Consider the following 21,774-nt stretch of genomic DNA (forward strand, 5'->3'; position numbering starts at 1 on the left):
CAAGACGTGCTTAGGAATATAGACTCCCTGCCTTGACCTTGGAGAGCCATCCATCCCAAGGCTGTCCCCACAGTGTCTGCAAAGTACAGACAGTGTGACACCTCTCTGGGTGGTGTCTTGAGCCTCAGAGGACTGAGAAAAGGGAGATGATCTATTCCCTGAAATTCAGATGCTGGTGCCCGGGGTCGGGTTTCTTAGAGTCTGGCCCGGGGGGGTCTCTGGCAGCCAGCTCATCTGGTCTGTCCCCACGGAATGCATTCAGGCAGTAAATCCCACCGAATGAGTCTTTGTGGGGAACATCTCAGAGGCCCTTTGTTCTATGGACAATTAACTTCCACCGAGCATTAACTGCAAGGTGGCTGCATAATTTTAAAACACCACAGTTCCACGGGGAGGGGGGGGGACAGATTTCAGCTCAGACGACCGTGGATGGCTCTGATTTAAGATCCATAAACTCAGTTCAAGGCAATAAATATGTAAGTAATTGATGATGTAGTGCGCGAGGGACCCAAGACCCATCCATCACACCCTGGCCAGCAAGGGCTGTGGACACGCTCCGAGAACAGGATGATAGGAGAGGAATAAATGACCAGAGGGACCTAGACGGTTCTGTCCTCCCCATAACTCACTGCCAGCTCTTCAGAGAGTCACGGCCTCCTTCCCAGGGGAGCCTCTTCCTCTGCTCTGTCTTCTCCGTCCATCCGGGGACAGGGGCTGCTCAGGACGGCTGGAAGCGCCTGGGCTGCTGTAGGGCAGGTGTCTGTTACTGTCTAACCTCTGCACCGGCCACTTGCTTCCTATTCCAGTGCCCAGTCCTTGGGGACACTCTGCAAGATGAGGTTCATGTCCTCCGTTTTTCAGAGGAGGAGGTCCAGGGAGGGTGGACAGAAGATGATGGGAGCCAAGTGGTCAGCTCTGCACCTGCTGATCACTCCCACGCTGCCCATTCGGCTTCTCTGCCAAAGACAGACTCGGTGCCCCTGCGTGGCCCGGGTTATGGATCACGCAGCCACAAACCAGTCCTTTGACCCATTTCTTTTTACTTTTTCATTCTAATTTGTTCTATACGACACAAGGATGCAGTACAATTCATATCACACAGAGAGAGCACAATTTTTCATGTCTCTGGTTGTATATAAGGTCTATTCACCCCATTCGGGTCTTTATACGTGGACTTAGGGTAATGATGTCCATCTCATTCCACCATCTTTCCTACCCCCATGCCCCCTCCCTTCCCCTCCCTCCCCTTTGCCCTATCTAGAGTTCATCTATTCCTCCCATGCCCCCCCTCCCAACCCCACTATGAATCAGCCTCCTTTATCAGAGAAAACATTCAGCCTTTGTTTTTGGGGGATCAGCTAACTTCTTAGCATTGTCTTCTCCAACACCATCCATTTACCTGCAAATGCCATGATTTTATTCTCTTTTATTGCTGAGTAATATTCCGTTGTGTCTCTATGCCACATTCTCTTTATCCATTCATCCACTGAAGGGCATCTAGGTTGGCTCCACAGTTTAGCTATTGCCTTTCACCCGTTTCTGCATCCAAACATCCAGCCCGACTTGCAGAGCCCGGCCTGTGGTCTCCGCGTCCCCCACACCCCACCCGCTCGGCACCTGTCGTCACCACCGCTGTCTCCTCCGTGGGCTTATTTCAACGTGAGACCGTTTCCAATTGGAGTTGATGGGGCATGGGGCTGGCTGCTCTTCTCTCTTCACAGGGACGTTGGCAGGGGTGGCAGCATGGGGCCTCTGTCTGTCAGCTCTAGTTTTGTCCTCATTTAAGCCCGAGCCAGGCAGGGCAAGCCAGTTTCTTCCAATTATCATTTTCCTTCGGGTCAAGGAGACAGGCCCGGGATCTGTTGGAGATGGTTCTGCAGCGCCAGCCCAGCCTTGGACTCCTCAGGGTCTCCCAGCTGGCTCTCCTCCTGCCCAGGGCATCCAGGAGGGTGCACAAGACCCCGTCCACTGTGCTCGGGCCTGTCCTTCTTCCAAGTTAGCAGGACCCTACAGAGTGCTTTGCAGTGAGCTCTGTCATCAGGGAGACAGAGGAGCCGGTCTGTGTGGGTGTCAGAGGACTGTTCCTCCAGGGACCGCTGAGCCTCAGTTTCCCCATCTGCAGAAGGCAATCCTCCATACCTGTCTCAAGGGCAGATTTTTTCATTCATTGATTCACTCCTGCCATACATGGATTTGGAGATGCCCGTTGCCGAGGATTCAGGGGGAGTGGAACAGATTGAGGTGTTATAAGAGTTAATGGGCTAAAGAACGTAAAATACTTGGACCAGTCCTCCGACTTGTCTGCACCTTAGAATGACCTGGAGACCTGCACCATTGAATCAGGGATCAGCGTGATTTTTATTAAAGGTTTATCTTAGCCAATATGGCCATATGGTCTGAGGTGTGTCTGCTCAACTCTGCAGCCATAGACAAATGAACATGGCCTTATTCCAATAAAACTTTATTTATATAAGTAGGTTGTGGGCCATATTTGGCCTGTGGTCCATGGTTTGCTCCCTTGTGGGAGTGGGGCTGGCACAGGAATTGGGTGGTTCCAATGTGCTGGAATTTGGGGAACCACTGATTTAGGCACGGTTGTTGTTATCATTATGACTGTACTTGTTCAGAGAAGTTAAGTAACTTTCCCAGGGGAAACCAGGACAGTACCCTGGTCTTGCTGGCTTCCTTCTTTTGCCTGTTTGGTGGGGAGAGATTGGGGAGGGGAAGCCACAGGCTGCGTTTTGGGTCGGCCACCCCCAGATGAGGCCCCAGCTCCAGGTCAGAGCCCCAGAGCTGGGGCTGGAGGTGTGGGCGAGTGGTCAGGGCAGGGTGGGACCCCTGACTAGCCCAGGCCCCTCAGGGCACAAGGAGTGAAGCCTGCATTGGAGGACCAGGCTCCTGGCCTGCTTTAGCTGGAGTTAGTATCTCCAGCCACCGGCTGCCTGAGACAGCAGACACATAAAGATGAAGAATTGGTAGCTCCTGCTCTCCAGGAGCTCACGGTCAAGGGTGGTGAGGAGAGGGCAGGCACGTAGCCCAGGCACCTCCTCTCAGGACAAGCTGAGCTGCCCCCAGAGCCACGCGGAAGCACCCCGGCACTGAGGGGCCCTCACAGGGACACTGCTCCCTGTGCGTTCAGGGTGGGCTCCCTGGAGGAGCCGGCCATGGGGTGGGTCTTGCAGGAAGAGCTGGTGGGGGGGGGCAGGCATGGAGGAGGGTGCAGACAAGTCTCCTAGACAGGAAGAAGAGCATCTTCAAAAGTAGGAGCCGGGAAGTTACGTGATGTGCTGCGTGTCCCTCAGGGAGGGTGGCCAGGGGCCAGGATGGCGATGTTCAGCGCAGTAGCAGCCTGAACTTGACCATCTGTCTCAGGTGCGGGGGGGGGGGGGGGACCTCTCCTCCTCTTTGGCCCCAGATCAAGACATTCTTCCTCCCTGTCCGACTCTTGTCCACTCAAGTCGGTAGGACCCTGGCATGAAGGGCTTTGGGACAGTGACTTTGGAGTTCCAAGTAGAGGCCAATCCTCTGGAACAGAGACCCCTGATGCAATGCCACCGGCCCCTGAAACAGGATTCTGCCCCCAGGGTCCCATGCGAGCGACCCTCCCCCAAGCTCCTGGCTTTCTATTCCGCCTGTGTCCCCGGCCCCAAGCTCACCAAGGTGGGCCCTGACTCTGTGATTCCTGTGGCTGTCTAGACGTTAGCATTTGGCTTCCTGGTTTTGCACATTTTAATTTCCTTACCTTGGTGCATACAGTGCCTTTGGCATTTCAGGGTGTTGCCCTCCTCTTTCCAGAACATGGCAGTCAAGCCACAGGGGAAATTGAGAGAGGGTCTGGGGCAGGGACAGGGGAGAGAGACGCCAGGTAGGTTTCCTGATCACGCCACTCAGAGCCGAGGAGGAGTCTCCAGACCTCAGGGAGGTCTCTCGTGGAGTCCGTGGCCCCATTTTCTGATCTGTCCCCACCCCTTGGCCACCGCTGCCTGCCTGTCCCAGACACCTCCCTCCCAACTGTCAGCACCTTGGCTTCCCCTCCATCACTCCTGGGGCACCGGTCTCCCATTGTTTGGTGACGAGGTTAAAAATCCCTGATCCACTTCAATGGACTGAGCCAGGAGCGCAGGATAAGGTGTGATTACATGCCTGGGCGCCTCTTTTTTTTTTTTTTAACCAGCAGAGAAATTTAATTGAGGCCATCTGAGGGGGCTGAGAGAAACCACAGGTGACGGCTCGGGGGCTCCGGGTTCTTGCTGCAAGACACAGTGATGCTGTCCCCACGCCTGATGGATGGTGGATTAAGAGGACCCTGCGTTCCCTGCGGGACCCAGAGGCCAGGTGGTGACGGTCTTTGTAGAAGGGGAGAGGGATTCTGAAGACCCTAGATTCCGAGGCTCCCACCTGGAGACAGTCCCACCAGGGCCCTTCGACCATGACCGCCACCGCCTCCGGTCCTCGGTCCTCACCCACACGACCTCACGGGCCTCTCTCTGCTTTGATGAAGTGACAGCGAGAAAATCACATTAATGAACCCAGACAGGAGTTCGTTTTCCTCTGCCTCTGCCCCGGGTTGACACGGATTGCAACAGTTGCGTGACATCAGAGGACTTGTCGCTTCATGGATTATTCTAGCAGGAGACAGTGGGGATACAGAGATCACAGGCACAGGTCCCCACCCCAGCTGGGCTGCTTAGGGGGCCCCCTGAGCCTGGCAGCTCTTTTCTGCAAAATGGGGATCAGAACGGCGTGTTCCACGGGGTGCACAGTGAGGTGGGCCAAGGCGTGCACCAAGCAAGCGCTCATCCACCTTTAGGCTTGGAGGTAGCAAGCCATGTGTCCACGGAGTCCCTCACAGGCCAGTGGTAGAGGTCCAAGGGGACACAGTCTCTCTGCTCATCAGCCAAGGAAATGAGGTTCCCAGCTCCAAATCGGACATCGACACACTGGTGCTAGGAAGGGCCAGGTAGTAATGGTGGTAGCCCTTGGGGACTAGATGGTCTCCGTGACAGCTCGGTGGCTCTGCTGTCACCGAGAAACTGCCACGCGCAGGATGTCGGTGAGTGAGCGGGGCCGGGTGCCAATCAAACATCACTCACAAAACCCGACGACGGGCTGCATTGGACCTGAGGGTCAGGCTGGTCAACCTCGGCTCTAAATCAGAGTCCACGGAGGGCTTTGTCACCGTCTAACTGGTGTGTGAATTCCAGAAGCCGAAGAACGATGACAAGGTCAAAAACAATAACAACAATCCATCAGGCGCCTCCCTGGGCCAGCTCCGATCCCGTCGCCCGCTCCAGTCTCCTCAGCATCCTGGGGGGAGGCATCACCATCCCCTGTCATAGGAGGCGAAACGGAGACTCCGAGAATCAGAGACTCCAAGTCCCACACCTCCTCAGTAGCAGAGCTGGTGTTTGTCACAGGTGTCCCTACCTCCATGGTGTCTCTCCCACAATGCACTGGGCAAGTCCATGCCTTGGAGACTCTCCCCGTTCAGAACTAAAGCCTGCTGCTCCTCTGTGTGCTCAAAGTCACGTCTGTGCCCACACCCGAGCCACACCCACTGTTTTGACCCCGACTACCATGCTCCCTTCCTAGACACTGGTTCTGCCACTGCTCTTTGGCCTCCATGACATGGGGAGCCCCACGAATCTCCTCTGAAACCCCCGTATGTCATCTCTCCTGCCCAGAGTGCGCAGCACTGTCCTTGTTCCACCCACATCACCACCCGTCCCCTCTGCCTTATTTCCTTCCCCATGACATGGCTTAAAAGTCCACTCTCCAGCTCGGGAGGCTGAGGCAGGAGGATCACAAGTTCAAAGCCAGCCTCAGCTGTTTAGTGAGGCCCTAAGCAACTCAGTGAGACCCTGTCTCTAAAGAAAATACAAAATAGGGCTGGGGATGGGGCTCAGGGGTGGAGGGCCCCTGAGTTCAATCTCTGTGACCCTCCAACCCCCCCCCCCCAAAAAAAAGCCCCGTCTCCTCCCTGCCCCCACCAGGGCCAAGTTGCTCCTGGAAGCCTTCCTGCCATCCGAGCCTCGGGGGATGACGTCTGACCTTGGGAAGTGGGTCGTGTTTGTCTCAGGAAGAAAGTTATGTCCAAACCCATGAAGAAACTTAATTTGGCTCCAAAGCATCACGGAGCTGTAACCTTTAGAGACAGAGCATAATTAAAATACTCTTAGATCGGCTCTATTTGAGTTGGTTATTAAAGCAAATAGTCATTCTCTGCTATGTGAGTAATGTCATGATGGCTTTAGTCAGAGACCAGTTGGCACCTTGGATAAATGAGTGGGGTTTCGGGTATCCTCGGACCCCCAGAATTTGCTAGTTGATTCGGATGCAGCTAAATCATGGCTCAGTCCATCCTGTCCCTGGGCTGGGATCTTAAGGACAGTTTGAAATTTCCATTTCATTTGCAGTATTTCCAAGTATGAGCTCTGGAGCTTGACTGTCCCAGCTCAGCCCCCAGCTCTAATGCTTAAAATGGACTTATGAGGATTAAGCAAAATAATATATCTGAATCACACAATCGAGGTCCGGCCATGTAGTAGGTGCTCAATAAATGTTAGCGGTTGATATTAATAATGCTGTGCGCTCAGAGGTCTTTATCTCCATGGAAACATTTAAGCTTTGGGTAGCTCCTCATCTATCCAAGGGGATTTAATGAGACTCAGAGTCGGCCATAGGCAATTTCTCCGGGTCCTTTCCAACTCTAGGAAGGCATGATTAAAAAAACAAAATGTAACATTGGTCTGAGCAAGGCTCACATTTTATGGAAAGCTGAGTTTAACTCTAACGTGCACCAAATACTAGTTGTATGTCTTTGAACGACTTAGTTTCTTCAGTTTCCTTCTCTGTGAACGGGGGACACAATTCCCCAAGGTTGTTTAGATTCAGCAAAGCAGTGGCCTCACGAGACCTGCCCTCATTTGGAACATGAACAAATGCTCCCGCACTGGGCCGAGGACAGGGCCCTCTGAGCGCATGACCCCCCTTGGTCTTCCAACAGCCCTGCGAGCAGACACTGTCCTTCACCCACATTCTTTGCCTGATGGTGCTGAACCCCTAGTGGCTGTCACTCGCCCGAGGACACATGGAAGGGCGTGTCTCCCATCACCTCAATTTGCCATCTGTAAAATGGAGGTGATGTCTGCATCCTTCCCTACCACCCAAGAGGACACGGAGGATTACCCATTTCAGACTTGCTCCAAGTCTCGTGGAGGGTATGGCTACGATCTCCCAGGGCCGTGGAAGTTTCCAGTTAACCTCTGAACTCACAGTTGGGGCCGGCACTCTCATGGTGGTTCATTCATGAACGCATCCATTTGTTCACCCATTGAACACACATGGATCCCTTGGTCAGATCCTGAGCGAGACACTAGGGTACAGTGACAGATGAGACTCAGGGGCCACCTCCACAGGGTGACAGCATCATAGAGGCATTGCAAAGGATGATTTTTAAAAACCTGCTTTGCCTTCTTCCCATGGCTTCCTCTTTCTCCTCCCTGGTGGGGTTGGGAATGCCTACCCACGATGCCTTCTTAAGGAATTGTCCCCTAAGGTTAGCCAGGGCCAGAGCAGATATTCCAGTGTTATTAGTGGGTGAGTTTGGGACAAAGCCCTTCACCCTGCTCTCTCTCTTACAGCCAGGAAGGTAAAAGTATCCTGGGGCTTTCTTTTTCTATTTCTTTTCTTCTTCTTCTTCTTCTTTTTTTTTTTTTGTGTGTGTGTGTGTGCCAGGGATTGACCTCAGGGGCACTCGACCCCTGAGCCCCAGCCCCAGCCGTATTTTGATTTTATTTAGAGACAGGGTCTCCCTGAGTTGCTTAGTGCCTCACTTGTGCTGAGGCTGGCTTTGAACCTGCGATCCTCCTGCCTCAGCCTCCCGAGCCACTAAGATTACAGGCTCGTGCCACCGTGCCTGGCTCCTGTGGGTTTCCTAAGAATGGCACAGGCTTTGCCAGAAGAGCCTCTGGATGGGGTGAAGGGAGGTTGTGGATTTTTGGTTAGGGGCTACTGATGGGGTCATGAGGGACAGTGGGGAGCGGTCTGGGCTGGGGGATGGAATGGCCTTGGAAGGGTGGGAGATGATGCACTGGACTGGGCAGGGAGTGGGGAGTTGGAGGGTGGGGTCTGGGGAGGTGGGGAGGTCTTGCCCCTGGTTTGCTGTCCCCGCCTAGTGGGCTATTCTCCCCTTGGCCACCAGAGGGAGCTCCTAAACGCACCGAGTGGCGCACCCTCCTGTCCCTGTTCTAATCCAGGGGTCCAGATTCCCGTGGCTTTCCAACAACCCCCAAAGTCTGCAGTATTTTATTTTCCTAAAACAACTCTTCTTTGTCTACTCATTTATCTTCTGATCTCCTCATTAGACTCTAAGAAAATTTCATTGTACCCTTCAGTATATTCCTAAAACCCTGCCTGGCACAAGACAGGTGCTGTATGAGGTTCCTCCTCCTGCTGCTGTAACAAAGGGCTGCCGTGACTCAAGACCACACAAATGATTACTTTACAGTAGTTCTGGAACTCACAAGTCCAAAACGGGTCTCACGGGGTCCTAATGCCAGTGTGGGCAGAGCTGGTGCCTTCTGAGGCTGGTGGAGAGATGCAGGTTCTTGCCTCTCCTGGTCTCTGAAGGCTGAACATGGTGTTGGAATTTATCTTCTTTTTACTCTTCCCAGACAGAGGTAGGAGGCACTGACAGCCTTTGGATGGGTTGAGGAGGATGTAGGACTAGAAGCATCCAGTTTGCTCCTGGCTGTGGTTTAAATCCCAACTCAGTCCTTGACACTTAGAGGCAATTGCTTAATGCTTTTAAGCCTCAGCGTTGCCATCTGTGAAATAGGAATGACATTGGTGGAATTGGTGGAGCTTATTAAGCCATGTGACCTGAATTAAAAAAATCCCACTTCTGGCCTTTACTGGTCCTAGACCAAGGGTCTAACTCTTTGATTTCCTAAGGGTGAAATGAGGGCGAATGATAATGGCTGATTACTACCTCCATGCATACACTGTCCTGTTTGGATTAAATGAGATAATATGTGTAGTACATGGATTCAAGGAAATGACCTATAAAGGACTTGGTTTATGACAGGGCTTGGTACATGGTGATATACAACCAAAATCTGGCCTTATTTCTCACTTTCTACTTATTTCTTCTCCTCTTTCTTTGCTTTCTTTTTATCACCAGTTTTACCTGACGTCTTTGAATACGCCCTGATGTGTTTTTCCCTAGCCTGCCTTATCTGTTCGTCTAATTTCAGATCCCAAGTTTGCGGTGTGTTGGTTTGGATGCCTTATCACCGCCAGATCCTTCTGCCAGGTCCTCTGTTGGTCTCCATGGCTTCCTGAGTGATTTCAAACACCAGGGCTCCTTGTGCTATTCTGAGGCCACACCTGTGCAAGTGTGAGCAAGTCCTCCCCCCGCCCCCTTCCCTCTCCAAGCTCTAGAAATGAAAATAGCGAAGGAGAGATGGCTGTGATTTCATCCCTGAGACTGAACTCAGCAGCGAGGTGCAGAATTCTGCCTTCATGTCTGCACGACTCGTTATCAGAAAATTAGAGTGGAAAAGAAGCTTTCCCATAGCTACGGAGACATCTTAATAGGTGCTTTGATTGTTAAACCGAAGTTTCTATATCGGTTTAATTGCTCTAAATGCTGTTTGCCTTCTCTGTTATGATAAGGCGTCTATTCTCCTAGCTTTTTTTATTTAAAAAAAAAAATCCTTCCCTTTCAACAGTTTCCCTTTGCTTTAAGGCTTGCCTGGGCAAGTTTAATAAAATCCAAACAGAGAAAGTAAAGAGAGAATCTCCAAGTTCAAGGCTGCACACCCACACAGGAAGCGGTGTGAGGGTTATGATAGCTGGAGACTAATGAAGCTGCAGCCGCTAATGCAATTGACAGAGCTCCCCCCTCCACTGGATATTGGGAAATTAAACCAAACTGCCAAACCTAATTACAGCTACTTTTTGGAAAATGTGTTGTAATTGAGGGTAACAGAGTAAGTGGGATATGAATCTAAGAGAGAGCAGTGAGATGTGTTTACAGTAAAAGCTCACTTGAGCTCTAGGAGCTCAGGCTGTGTGTGTGTGTGTGTGTGTGTGCGTGTGTGTGCGTGCGTGTGAGTGTGTGTGCATGTATGTCAGGGACAGTCATGGAGCAGGGAGGATGTAGCTAGAGAAAGACAGAAACATCTAGATCAGAAATTCCCAAACCTTGGCATGACTGATATTTGTCCTATGTGGAGTCTGTCACGTATAGTACAGGATGTTGAACAGCACCCCTGGCCTCGCCCTGCTAGTAACACATGTACACAGTGTGACATCCCAAAAGGTCTCCAGATGTCATCCAATATCCCCTCAGGAGCAAAAGCTCTTCCGGTTGAGTACACTCGTGGAGCGGCTTCTGAATGGCTTTTGAACAATTGCAGTCACTTCTGCCAGTGTCTGGCTGTGTGACCTTTGTCAAGTTACTGCACCTCTCTGAGCTCCTTTATCTTCCTTTGCCTAGTGGGAAGAACAAAAGCAACAACTTCGCGGAGGCCCAGCCTCCAGGTATCAAATGCACATTGTCATGCTCGACACTTGTTGAGTGATCAGTAAACTCAGTGTTTCTATGACAATAACCTTGGATATGGCAAACTTGTGTCCGGTTCTCTGCACTGTTGTACGAGGTACTGACGTGAAGGTGGAGACGTGGTGCTTCCTTTTGCAGAGGTGACAGATGTGTGCAGACTTGTTGGCACTCCCTCAGTCTGCACTCGAGGCAGCCATTGCTAATCAGTCTCAGGGCTGTTTCCTGTGGCCCCTCGGAATCCTTCCCAACACAACCTCCTCGTCAGTCACCTGGCATGGTGGCCCTTGAGGAGAGACCCAGGTGGCACCCCAAGTTTGGGGGAGTCCTCATCAGGAGGCAAACCTGACTTCTCCAACCCAGCTTCAGGAGTTAACAGACCCTGAGTTTCCGTCTACATCTGACTTTAGTCCCCAGAGGAAGTTGGAATAGAAGAAAAAAGCTCTTTTTAAAAAATGGTTTTTCTTTCTTGTCTGTTGCTTCCCTCGGGAACAGAGATGAGTAGTAAATGGACTCGGGGCTTGATGACATTTAGTTCTTAGTTAAACTAGAGGAAGTCCCGCGGGCTGCACTGCTCACCCGTCCATCAGCCTGGCTCTCTGCGAGTTCTCTCTGCCCTCGGGGGTCGGGGAGATCATTAGCTCTCCCAGAGAGGACCCAGCTTTGCAAGGGCAGAGCTGGGGTTTCTGGAAACAGCTTTCGGAGGGTGCCACCGTGTCATTAGAAGAGAGGAGAGGGTGGGTTGGGGCTCAGCGCTCCTGCAGGTCCTGACATGCCAGCTCCCCACTGAGGGCCACTCCACAGCGATGGCTGTAGGCAACCAGGCGCCTGAGAGGTGAGAGCTGGGCGGGCCGCCCCTCCTCCTTCTCTTCGGACCCGGGCGACTTCACAGGTGGCACTGGCTCATTGCTGCTGTCGTCTGGCACCTCTCTGGGGCCTGTGAGGTCTGCATGGAGGGAGGTGGAGGTGGGGCTGGTGCACAGGGAACTCCAGGGCAATGACAGGGCACTTCCCTTGGATTGACCCTAAAGCGTGAAATGGAAGTCTGCATGGTGCATAATTTATAGTTTCCTCCTCATCCATCCATCCATCCAGCCATCCACCATTAGCCAGCCCTCCACTCACTCACCCACCTATCTAGTCAGCCACCAGTCCTTCCTTCCTTCCACCCACCCTCCCACCTACCAACCCATCCATTCACCTATCCATCTGTCCATCCATTTAGACATCCATCCACCCACCTTCCCACTTACCAATCCATCCATCCATCCATCCATCCACTCATCCATCTATTCAACCATCCATCCTTCCTTTCATCCACCTACCCTCCCATCTACCCATCCATCCATCCATCCATCCATCCTTCTATCCACTCACCTTCCCACCTGTCCATCCATCCATCCATCCATCCATCCATCCATCCATCCATCCATCCTTCCTTCCTTCCATCCACCTACCCTCCCACCTACCCATCCATCCCACCTACCCATCCACCCCACGTACCCATCCATCCATTCACCATCCATCTGTCCATCCATCCATCCATCCATCCATCCTTCCTTCCATCCACCTACCCTCCACCTACCCATCCATCCACTCATCCATCCGTCCATCTGTCCACCCACTCACCCCCACCACTTGTTCATTCACTCACTCACTCATTCTAGATGGCTTAGGTGGCACCTGGCTAGAGAGTCTAAAATGTCACCTCCCATGTACAGAAAGAGATAGCTTTTCATGTCGAGTTTGTCTTAAAGAACAAATATTTAAACAAAGACATGGATTTGACCTGCAATGCCAACTAAATCATTGCACAAGTTGTAAGAGGACGCCAGAAATCCATAGCATGATTGACAGCTGTCCGTAATCTCCTGCATTGCGATGTGGCAAGGCCCTGGACCCTGGGGTCCCTCAGACCTGGGTCCCCAGGTGCTGTGCAGCCCACACAGTGTGGCCCTCTCCAGGCCTTGGCTCCCCGACCTGTGTGGAGGGCACGCCAGCCCCCTCGTGCTGGGGTTGTTTGGAGGGCGTGGCCAGCTCAGCCCTTTGAGTCACTTGGCACATGTGGCACAGGCTAAGTGCTGTGTCAGTGGGGGATGCCAAAGTGATTCTTCTCACAGGCATTTTCTTTAAAGGCACTTCCTGGCTGCCCTGCCCAGGGGACCTTGCACTGGCTCAGGTGACAACCCAAACCAGGGTTCTGCTCAGCCTGGTTTAGCAAGTGGAGGCGGTTGGTGTCCTTCTGGGCCTTGACCAGAGTCCGCCCCAGCCTCTGACCTGCTGCGTAACAGGCTCTCTCTCTCTCTGTTCTTGTCTCCTGCAGACACACTGTCAGTGCCGCGCTGGTCCCCGCAGATCCCGCGCAGAGACCTCGGCAACTCCATCAAGCACAGGTAGGCTGGGATCCCAGTGCTTGGGTACCACCTCCCAGGCCCAGGAAGGGCGGAAGCCTGGGCAGAGTGTTGTGCCCAAGCTCCTACAGCACCCTGCCCCCTGTCTGCTGTGCCAGGCTAAACCTCAAAATAGCAACCAGAGGACCAAGGTTCACCTTACCCTGATCAAATTCCCACATAGTGCCAGGGCTCTGGAGTCAGACTGACTCATGTTCCAATCCCAATTAGTAAAGCTTTGCAACCTCAAAGAAGTTACTTAACCTCTCTGAGTCTCCATTTTTCTTTTTTTACCAGATAATTCTGCTCATCTATAGGGTGGTTATGAAGATGAAATATATGTGATCCATGTAAAGTTCTCACTGAGCAGCATCTTGTCAACAGTTTTTGAAAGAAGTATGTTGACAGGATAGTTGTTAAAAAATACATAAGAAACAGTAAATGGTATCATTGTTAAGGTAAATGCTTTAGGTCCTGATTTGGGGGCTCCTCACCCAGAAAACACAAGATTGCGAGCTGAATTCATTTGTGCTCCCTCTCTGTGAGGGACACTTTGTCCCAGAGCTGCAGCCCTGCTGGGTCAACAGGACCTCTTCTCTGGGATCATACCCTGCCCTTTGGGGAGAGGTCTGGTCATCTAGTCATTTTATCTATGAGTCATTCTTCATAAGAAATTCTTCAGCTTTCTAAATCTGACTTTCTACATTTGGGCTCCTCATCCTCATAATCCCCTCAGGAAGTCAGCAGGGTAAGTGGAGTAGAGATGGCCAGGCCCATTTGATCGATGAGGAAACCGAGACCCTGGAGAATTGATTCACGGTCCTAAAAGCTAATGAGCCTTGGCGCTTTGTGTTCTTAGACACACTGCTGAGAGATTTCTGGGCCAGGACCTCCGTGCACGAGCCGAAGGACGTTGTCACTCATTCATGATTCCTCCCCTCGCATTTAGGGTTTCTGTGCGAGGTTGGAAGCACTGGGGAGGCCTGTGCCCTGGGGAGCTGCTAAGGGAGGGTCAGTGCACAGACCCTGAAGGGCCAGGGCTCGGGGAGGGACACCAGGTGCCACACACTGCCAGGGACAAGGTGGGAATGAGCACTCCTGCTGAATGGCATCTTGTCAACAGTTTTTGAAATAAGTGTGTGGCCAGGATAGTTGTTAGAACTCAAAAGAGAAAAGATTGGAGGGAGCAGTGAGAACTAGGTGACAGACAGGTCAAGGGCCAGGCTGTGAGCTGCCCCGGGGAGGAGAATTCAAGACGGGGCTTTTGTGTCTGTGTCGCTGTCCTCAGGCCCAGCTCCATCCCTGGACTGGCCACACCCCTGGCACAGTTCCACTCCTGGATTGGCCACATCCCTGACTTTGCCATCCCTGGATTGGCCATACCCTTGATTCGGCTCCGCCCACTGATTGGCCACACCCCTGACTTCACTATCCCTGGATTGGCCCACCCTTAGTTTGCTACCACCCCTAGGTTGGCCACGCCCCTGGCTCAGTTCCTCCCCGGGATTGGCCACACCCTTGATTCGGCTACGCCCTCTGATTGGCCACACCCCTGACTTTACTATTCCTGGATTGGCCCACACCCTTAGTTTGGTACCACCCCTAGGTTGGCCACGCCCCTGGCTCAGTTCCTCTCTTGGATTGGCCATGTCTCTGGCTTAGTTCCACCCCTGGATTGACCACGCCCTTGGCTCAGCTCCACCCCCTGGATAGTCCCCATCCCCAGACTTTCTCCCCCTAATTTTGGAACCTGGTAGTATCTCAGCTTCAGATGCTGATCCCCGAAGGAGGGAAGCGACCTGCTAATCTTGGGTATGGTGACCAACTTCCTAGACTTCCTAGGGACCAGGGATGACTTGTTACTCTACTCTCCTCCTGAGTTCCTCCCTGGGGCTCCAGGCCAGGAGGAAGAAACCTGAACTCACCTTAGCCTTGATGAAGAGGTGACATTAAAACCCCATTCCTATCATCAGGAATCACAGCTGGGGAATAGGGAGAGCTGATCCTGGGGACAGGAGGGGGCTGAAAAGGAGAAAAGACTGCCACCAGCCACCTGTCCCCCTTCCTGGGTGTCTAGCTGGTGGGTGAAGCACATCACCCCCCGGGGCTGCCATGTCCTGCAGATGGACCCTGTTTAACTCCCTAGCCTCCTGAGGGGACCAAAGGGGCCCAAACAACCCCCCAAATCCAAAAACTGGAGAGGGATGGGTTCTTGGCAAGCAGCGTCTCAGCTCAGAAGATTGCTATTTGCTTAGATATGGAGGTTTTGGTCTGCGGCTGGTTCTGTTTGGAGAGGGACTGACCCAGATGGGGCAAGATGGGACAGCAGACCGAGACAGCCTTTCCCTCAAAATTCTGTCTCCAAGTTATATAATCACTTCCGATTTCCCTTTTGACACTCCACAGAGCGGTGGAGATTAGATACGACTCCTGCCGACGGTGGCACAAATTGAAAATTAAAATTAACTGTGACCTGGCAACCTTCACTACTTCCCCGGGCCCAGCCCTGCTGCTGCTTCATATCTCAGGGAAGAAAGCACCTGGCAGGATGGGGGCGGGGCCCGGGAGTTAACCTACTGCCCTCTCCTCCAGCCCGGGAACCGGGTATGTGGGAGCGCAGAAATCTCCTCGCCTTTGGCATAAATAGGAGGGGAGCAAACAGGAGGTGAGCGGAGGGTCTTAAAAGGCTTTTGCCTTGAGAGCTTTTTTCTGCTACTAAAGTTTGGGGTCTCAGCTCTTTGGGGAAGGGAGGGCGCCCTGAAGCTCCCCAGGTGATGTTCTTAACAGTAATGGAGACTAGCTCAGGTGGACTCCTAGGGAGACCCCACCTGGCTTTGTGACTCACTGAGGATCCCACCAGGCCCATCCGTTGTCCTAGAAGTGAATGTGGCACATAGTAGGCCACCAGGCAATATTTGTCAAGGGAACAAATGACCATTACGAATGTCTGAGGTAACCTAATCTACTGAGCCCTTGTTTTGTGCCAGACGCTGAGTGAAGCCTTGACTCCTTAAATAACCTGGTGAGGCCAATACCACTATGCACCCCACTTTACAGATGAGGAGACTGCTCCAGTAGTCTCAGCAATTTGATTAAGTCACCTATGTTGGAAGAAGCAGGACTAGGATCTAGGGCCCCTGCAATGCCCCTCCAAGTAGTTCACCCTGCTAGAGATGGCTCAGTCACCAAGATCATTTCTGTCTCTTTCACAGGTTTTCCACCAAGTACTGGATGTCTCAGACGTGTACAGTCTGTGGGAAGGGAATGCTTTTTGGCCTCAAGTGTAAAAACTGCAAGTAAGTGACTGCACCTTGCGGTGACTTTTCCCGGTGCCTGACCATATTGGTTTCCGACATTGCTTATAGGAGTGTGGTTTCTTAATTCTTGGAAGAGTTGTTTGCTTTGCATTTCGGAAATGGGTCTTAAAAGCACTTCTGTAAATTTGGGGATGGGGACAAGGAGGGATCATTTGTGAGAAAGGACCAGAGCTAATGGAAGATGGTAGAAATGCAAAATGCTGTGTGCCGGGGCATGGTGGCACCTTGTAGTTTCAATAATGTCTAAGATCTGGGGTGAGAAGCCTTTTCTCTAGTTGCCCAGATAGTAAATATTTAAACTTTGCAGCTGCAGGGTCTCTTTTGCCACTGCTCAACGCTGCCCCCTGCAGCTCAAAAGCAGATACAAATAGACATAATCAACGCATCCATCCCAATAAAGCTTTATTTATAAAAACAGGCTACAGACAGGCTTTGGTCCTATAGTTTGCAGATCCCTGAATTGGAGTTTGCAAGTCCTTCTCGCCTCTATTCTTTCTCCTCATGGTACTTCTCTGGAGCGTTCCAGTTCTCCCCATTTTACAGATGTGAAAGCTGAGCCTCCACAAGGAAAACTTGCAGCCAGGAAATAGCAGTCAAGACTCAAACCCAGACTCCCTAACTCTGGTTTGGCTTATTCCAGGACATCGCTGCCAGAAGCTAGGGAAAGGTGCAAGAGAACCCTGTGACACCAGACAGGCTCTGTGGCACCTGATGAAATGGCTTTCAAACCGGGGCTCTGCCACTTTGTAGCTGTGTGACCTTGGGCAGGTCATTTCTCCTTTCCATCCCTAGTATTTTGTCCCGTATGAAAGGAATACAATTATACCTGCCTCAGGCAATGCCGAGCATCCAGTACATCAACAGACAGGACATAGCACAGCGCCTGGCTCAGAGCTCCGTCCTCTGTAAGAAATTACCAGAACCTTCCTGTGCAGCCTCTCCTTCCATAAACCCGAACCAAAGACCCCCTCAGGTCCAATCTCTATAAACGAGCCAGCAACATTCCACTGTCCGTAAAAGTCTCAAGTGGACACGCCTCCGTTTGCTTGATAGGAGCCACTCAGCTTAAAAGATTCTAGAAACCCCTCTGTCTTCTCCAGTTTTGCTGTTTCTTACCTAGCCAGGCAGGGGACTCTCACTTGGGACCTTTCAGGCCTCGCTGCCTCCCTGTCCCATGATGAGACAAGCTCACTCTCCGCCTCACCCCCACCTGGCCATCTTGGTAAGGCTGGCCTCCTGGGGTTGTGTGGAGGATTAATTAGTTCAGCCCCTGAGAAGCCTTAAGATCCAGGTCTAAGGAGACAGGGCGGTAATTACCACGTTGGCCTTTTGAAGCTGCCCTTGCCCCCTTGAGCCTCGGAGGACGTGGGCTCTCTGGTGGCCCCTGGTCTTTCTGACCCCAAGGGACACAAGGCCAGGTCTTTGGGACAGGCCTGTATGCCTGCTGCCCCGGCTTATCTGTATCCAGTGACACCATGTTCTGGGGTGGGGGTGAGGGAATAGCAACTTTCACATCCCGCACCTGGCACCTGCCCCTGCTGTGTGCAGGCTTTTGAAGTCAAGTAATTAGGTGACAGGGACGCGGCCAGCACTCAGCGAGGCTGAAGGCTTCCCAAGCTGTTTCAATTTCCAGCACTGGAGGCAGAACTCAGAGGTGGCCTTTGCTCTGAGCTCTCTGTTCTAAAAGTAATGGGCACAGGCTCAGGTCCTGCCAAGGGTTGGGAGGGGAGGCTGGCAGGGCTGGGGGCTGGGCAGAGGGCTGGCTGCAAGTAGCCCATGCTTTGGAAGCAGGCAGAACCGAGTTCGAGTCCCAGCTGCATCGCTGAACTCCCCTGGCGAGCTTGAGCCCTTAAGAAGCGTGGCATTGCTGGGCATGATGGCGCACGCCTGCCATCCCAGCAGCTCGGGAGGCTGAGGCAGGAGGATCGCAAGTTCAAAGCAGCCTCAGCAATTTAGTGAGGCCCTAAGCAACTCAGCGAGACCCTGTCTCTAAATAAAATATAAAAAGGAGCTGGGTATGGGGCTCAGTGGTTGAGTGCCCCTGAGTTCAACCCCTGGTGCCCCCACCTTCCAAAAAAGTGTGGCATCCTGAACTCAGTTTTCTCATCTGCAAATTGGGCATGATATTAGCGTCTACCTCGGGACTGTTGAATGGAGTCAAGACAATGTCTCTTGCCCCAGATTCCAATGTTTTATTCAAGAACATTCTTCCCGGCTCCCTCTTGTGCTGAAGTAGCTCCTGGCTGATCGGGAGCATGATTTAAACCAGGACATGGTCGGATTACACGGGTGACCTCACTAATTTGTTCAGCCCTTCGACTGGCAAAATGGTGGACAGCTACTGTAGCTAATGTGGGGGTCCCACAGGCTTCAGGAGTCTTGGTTTTGTATAAACTTGACAGAATTCAGTGCTGTCGCTGATATACGATATGAGCATGCGTTACTGACGTCGGTGAAATTCCAACTTGCCCCCTGCAGTGTTTGCATCAATGAAAGTGGGGACAGAACAGAGGATGGTCCTTCACATGTGTCTTTAGGGATTGACAACATTCTGGGTGCCCTGAAGGGCTGATTGATAGAGGGCCCAGGAGGGAGGCAGAGGAGTAGGGCCCAGGCTCTGTGGTCAAGGAGTCCAGGGGAGACTCGCTGGAGAGGGGGTGAGTCTCAATGAAAGTGAAGAGCTTGCATTAAAAAGTACGACAGGGGAACTCAGGAGAGGTGTGCCCAAGCCCACGGAGGCGGCTGCTTAGAGCACTTATTCAACCCGCGTGCCTCGGCTCAGTAATGGCTCCTGCAGGTTGAGGATCCCCGCTCTGAAATGCTTGGGACCAGAAGTGTTTCCGAGTTTCAGATTCAGTCTCCTTTTGGACTTTTTGCATATTTGCATATACATATACTTGGGGAGGGGAGCCAAGTCTAAACACAACATTCATGTGTGTTTCACATACACACAGGCCAAAGTTAACGTTGGGCAATGTTTTTAGGCACCTGTGTCTTGCACACGTGAGCCTGAGTGTGGAATTGCAGATTCTGTGGGTGCTTAACAACTTATGGATTTCAGAGCCTTTTGGATTTCGGATTAGGGATGCTTAACTGTGATCCATGAATACTAGGCGGCAAGTGCTCACTCTTCCAGAGCCTGAAAAGCAACAGGGAATAAGATGATAAAGTCTCTGTGCTGGTGGGATCCCTGTGCTGGTGGGGGCCAGGAGGTGGGCAGACAGTAAACAGAGTAGATGAGTTTGAATAGATCGTGTGATCAGATGATGCATTAAGAAGAACAAATCAGAGATGCGAAATGGGAAGGGCCAGGGTGGGGGGCTGCAATTTTAATGAAGGAGGTCAAGGAAGGTCTCCTACCCATTGAGAACTCTGGAGAAACAGGAGTGTGTTCCGGGTGGTTTGTTGACCTAGAGCAGCTCAGAGGCGTGGATTTGAATCTTCCCTGAAGGGAATGATTTTCTTTCTTTCTTTTTAAATCCAGAGTAATCCTCATCCTGTGAGTGTCAGAAACTCCTGGGGCCACAGGGTTTGGCTCAGAGCTTGCTGTTCTGGGAGAGGTACCCAGACCAGCATCAGCAGCATCACCTTGGTTACGGATGTACCCCCTCGGGCCCCGCCCCTGGCCTGCATTGGATGACGGGTCCTGGGCCCGGGCAGTGTGAGTCGGGTCTCACGTCCCCTTTCTGAGCTACTTTTCTTTTTCTAGATCATGGGCCCTGAAGTGAAGCAGGCATCAGAGTGCCCCAGAGGGTTTTTAACACACGGAGTCCTGGGCCCCACCCCAGGGCCTCAAATCCAGTCTCCCTGGGAGATGTTGGGCGCAGAGGTACACTTCTAACCAGCTCCTCAGAGATGGTGATGTGTTGGCCCTGAGACCCCGCTTTGAGAACCACTGCTCTACAGAGAGGTAGTAGTTTAGGAAACAAAATCAGATATTATTGTCCAGCTGAATGTCTCATAATGTGAGGGGCTTTTGTAAGCACCGACACTCTTTGACGATTCCTTTTCAAATTCTTCTGTTCTTATGTCCCTAAATCTTACCCTATTTATGTGGGTCTTGTTTATCCAAGAAATGCATCCAATAAATATTCGTGTAGTGAGTCAAAAAGGTAATGTATGATTAGGAAACTGGATGGATGGCAGATATTCTTATATTGGAATCCTGGCTCTGCCACCAACTGGTTGTATGGATCCTCTCTGAACCTCAGTTTCTTTTTCGGTAAAGTGGAGATAAAGATGATAATATGTCTCAACCTTGACTGCTAAAAAAAACCAAAACACCAGGTAAGAGAATTGCTCCGAAAAATGCTCATCCGACCATCTGACCCATAGTAAGTGCTTAATTAATGAGATCTAACACCCTCGATAACTTGGGGTTCCCCTCCACCCAGGAAGCCAGAAACTTCTCCTCTAAACCCCCTTCCCTTCTGCTTCGGTTCAGTGCCCACTTCCTCCGGAATGATCATCAGCTGTCTTGTTGGAGTTTTGAATAGACAGATTAATGAACTAATAGGAAATGAAGATTCCAAAAGCAATTTGCAGTTATCTGAACGGAGGCGTCTTTATCTAGTAGGTTCGTGAGCGCGGAGTGGAGTTGAGCTGAGGGCTGAGCTGCGGCACACTCCACTTATCATCTGATAACTGGATTCAGCTGCCACCAGTTTGTTCCCGCAGTGAGATGCGGATGGGTTCCCAGCCCTCCATCTTGGGTCATCTGCCTCCTTCCCTCACTCTCGGGTCCTTCCGCAGGTTTCTGCCGGGCTGAGGTCTGGTTCCTTGGAAACCTTCCTGCCCTTGTCTGCATTTCTGCCAGGAAGATGCTCTAGAAAAAGAGAGTTTAAGCGGAGGGAGGCTGGGGGAGGGGAGAAGGAGCGCATGTCCAACAGGTGGCCATCTACAGGCTCCTTCCAGAGCCCCACGTGGAGGGGACAGTCCTGATGTTGTTTCTCCACAGATTCTTTGCTGCATGGGGTGGGGCTGTTCTGGGTGTGGTAGGAAGGCAGCCTCAGCCTCTGCCCACTAGAGGCCAACTACAGCCTCCCACGCCTAGGAGGGGCAATCCAAACTGTCTCCAGACATCGCCGAGTGTGGAATTGCCCCTGGTGGAGAGACACGGGTGTGTGTCAAAAATGGTTTGTTCCCAGCAAGTGGCACTGTGATGTGCATTGTCCTGTCTTAATGTGCCAACCGTCCAACGCCTGTCCCGTGCACGGACCTGTTCCTGAAACCTTCAGCTTACAAGGTGAACCCTAAGAGCCCACTCTAAGGTGATAGGGTGAAATATAGGGTTACCAGCCCCGCAATTACTGGGCAATCACAGGATTAGGATTCCTATTGTATCTTGGGGCCATCAACGATCCCAGCCTGCTTGGGACTTTCCCAGGCTTAGCAAACCCGAGTCCCTGGAAACCCCCCAGTCAGTCCTAGGTCCCTGCTAGCTAAGAACGACCCTGTGCCCCAGTTGCGGTCACCCCCACTTCTGGAGGAGAGCTGTGGT

General features: G+C 52.0%; 1 protein-coding gene across 1 annotated transcript in view; it reads left to right on the plus strand.

The window, feature by feature from the left end:
• Positions 1-21,774, plus strand: part of Ksr2 (kinase suppressor of ras 2) — a 340,405-nt gene that overhangs the window by 240,610 nt on the left and 78,021 nt on the right. Inside the window, exons 6-7 of the mRNA XM_026386144.2 lie at positions 12,891-12,960; positions 16,170-16,253. Of these exons, the coding sequence (XP_026241929.2) occupies positions 12,891-12,960; positions 16,170-16,253 (154 nt within the window). The remainder of the gene's footprint in view (positions 1-12,890; positions 12,961-16,169; positions 16,254-21,774) is intronic.

This window comes from Urocitellus parryii, chromosome 3, assembly GCF_045843805.1.
Source record: "Urocitellus parryii isolate mUroPar1 chromosome 3, mUroPar1.hap1, whole genome shotgun sequence".
NCBI classification, from domain to species: Eukaryota; Metazoa; Chordata; class Mammalia; order Rodentia; family Sciuridae; genus Urocitellus; species Urocitellus parryii.